The sequence below is a fragment of the Cariama cristata genome, unplaced genomic scaffold (genome assembly GCF_000690535.1).
Source record: "Cariama cristata isolate BGI_N322 unplaced genomic scaffold, ASM69053v1 scaffold26988, whole genome shotgun sequence".
Taxonomy (NCBI): domain Eukaryota; kingdom Metazoa; phylum Chordata; class Aves; order Cariamiformes; family Cariamidae; genus Cariama; species Cariama cristata.
In genome coordinates, this window is record NW_009631004.1 from 1736 (window position 1) to 3779 (window position 2044).

Genomic DNA, 2044 nt, shown 5'->3' on the forward strand with positions numbered 1-2044 from the left:
GCAGTGACACCCAGCACCCAGTCGCTACCTGCTCGTCTCCCATCACCGTAGCGTATCAGATCATATCGTCAGTGCCCTCTGGTGCCTGCCAAAGTGTCCCAGCACCCCTGGGAGGAGGAACTCGCACACAGATTGAGAAATGAAACCCCCACACAGTTGTAGTTTGCGGGCAGATGCGCCTGCCCCATATTTGTATACCGCATCGATACACAGACTGATCGGCTGTTCTTACATAAACGTTAAGACCAAGGCAATGTTTCCCACTAAACTGTGTAAAATATTAGGCAAAACTATACATCTCCCAAACAAAAAGTGCAGCCCTTCCAGTACCGGAACAGCAGGATTTTCTCTCCAGAGAAAAGCCACTGAATTCTCTGTGCAGCTGAGCAGTCTTCTTCACTCTAACACTTCAAGCACAGTCGTGACAGGACACGGGGCTGCTGAAATACCCACATCCCTGTGGTGTAAGCACTACTAGAGTGGCTGTACACACACGAACAGTGACACATTGTGCGTAAGTTGTGCGTATCTTACAGCTTCGTTTAGTAGTGAGCAGGATCCTACTAATAGCTAGAATAATTGCACTGCAAATTTAAGTGGAATGAGGACAAGCTTTACAGTCAGTTTAGGCATTGTTTGCTTTCTTCTCTGACTCCTCTTTGTTTGGATCCTGCTTCAACTTGTAATCAGCCAAGGCAGCCTTGATTGCGTCTTCAGCCAGCACTACAATCAAAACAAGACTAAGTATTTCAAGGACAACAAAGTTGTGTAGAACAAAAAGATGCTGTAAAAACAAGAGCAGCCAGCAGTGACCACCAGTGCCGGTAGCACTGCTGGCATCTTAGAAGGAGAATGTCAGAATCTGAACGCTTACTATCAGTCTGCTGAGCTACAGAATCCAAAAGATGAAAGAGATCTGAAAACTCTTAAAATAACCCCAAAATCTGAACACAAGCAAGTTTCTCTTGTGGGCCAACCTTAGCTGTTACTTGTGCAGAAGCTTTATTTGGAAAACAACATTCAGAAGCATCTGTGCTATTCCCAGAACCCTCCCTCTCCAATACAAGCTTGTGTTTGAACTTTCACTGTTTGGTCTTTTACTTACTAGAGCAGTGCAGTTTCACTGGAGGAAGGCAGAGCTCTTTAGCAATATCTGTGTTCTTGATTTTCAACGCTTCATCAATCTGAAACGCAGTTAAGAGTGTAGTCACTGGTGGTGTGAGGTACAACACAGGCTACAAAGGCATTTCCTAGGAGTCTTTTAATGCTCCAGAGCCGACAGAACCCACACAGAAGAACATCTCAACTGCCAGGGACAGTGAATGATGCCGGAATTAAGGAATGTCTCAGCCTGAGCAGTGGCAGGAATGAATCAAAGCATATCAGTGTTACAGCCTGAGTGCCACTGGAGCAATTGTTCTATGCTTACCTTTTATCATCATATAGAAAGGCATTTCATTTCTGGCAGAGAGATTATAAATAATCTACAGACACTCCAAAACTAAACTTTCTTTTAGAACCTGTGATCAGCAAGTTTTTGCTCGTTGCATAAGACACAAAGTACTTCCCTGCAGATTAACAGAGACTCTCGGAAAAGGCAACTATTGCCCTAGAAGTCTGGCCACTAACGGGGCTGACAGCCGCTGCTTTCTAAGCTACTGTACCGCACTGCACAAAGTCAGTCCCGGGATTCCTAGGCCACCGTTTCCAGCAGTCCCAAGAGAAAACACAGGCAGGTTTGAAGGCTTTCCACAGTGTCACCTCTGACTCCAGTGGGGACTCTTACCGTTTTCCCTTTGACCCACTCCGTTGCCAGCGAACTTGATGCAATAGCTGATCCACAGCCAAAAGTTTTGAAACGGGCATCCACGATTTTCCCGTTCTCATCTACCTCCACCTGCGAGAGCAGTCAGTAGCACCTCAGTGGCCGGCTCGGCTCCGCCAGACACCCCAGAACCACCCTCTCAGGCCCAGGCAGGGCCCTGGCTCCCACCGTGCCCTCGGGATCGGGACAGGGCCTGCCCGGGCCCCAGGGGACACTTCA

At 47.6% G+C, this 2044-nt stretch overlaps 1 protein-coding gene across 1 annotated transcript; it reads right to left on the reverse strand.

Moving 5' to 3' along the window:
- Positions 1-287: 287 nt before the first annotated feature.
- On the reverse strand, positions 288-1897 carry ISCU (iron-sulfur cluster assembly enzyme; the record flags this gene model as incomplete). The annotated part of the gene is made up of 3 exons (XM_009705791.1): positions 288-723; positions 1106-1184; positions 1787-1897. Coding segments are annotated over 3 exons (288 nt in total), but the record flags the coding sequence as incomplete, so codon positions are not given.
- Between the last annotated feature and the right edge of the window lie 147 nt (positions 1898-2044).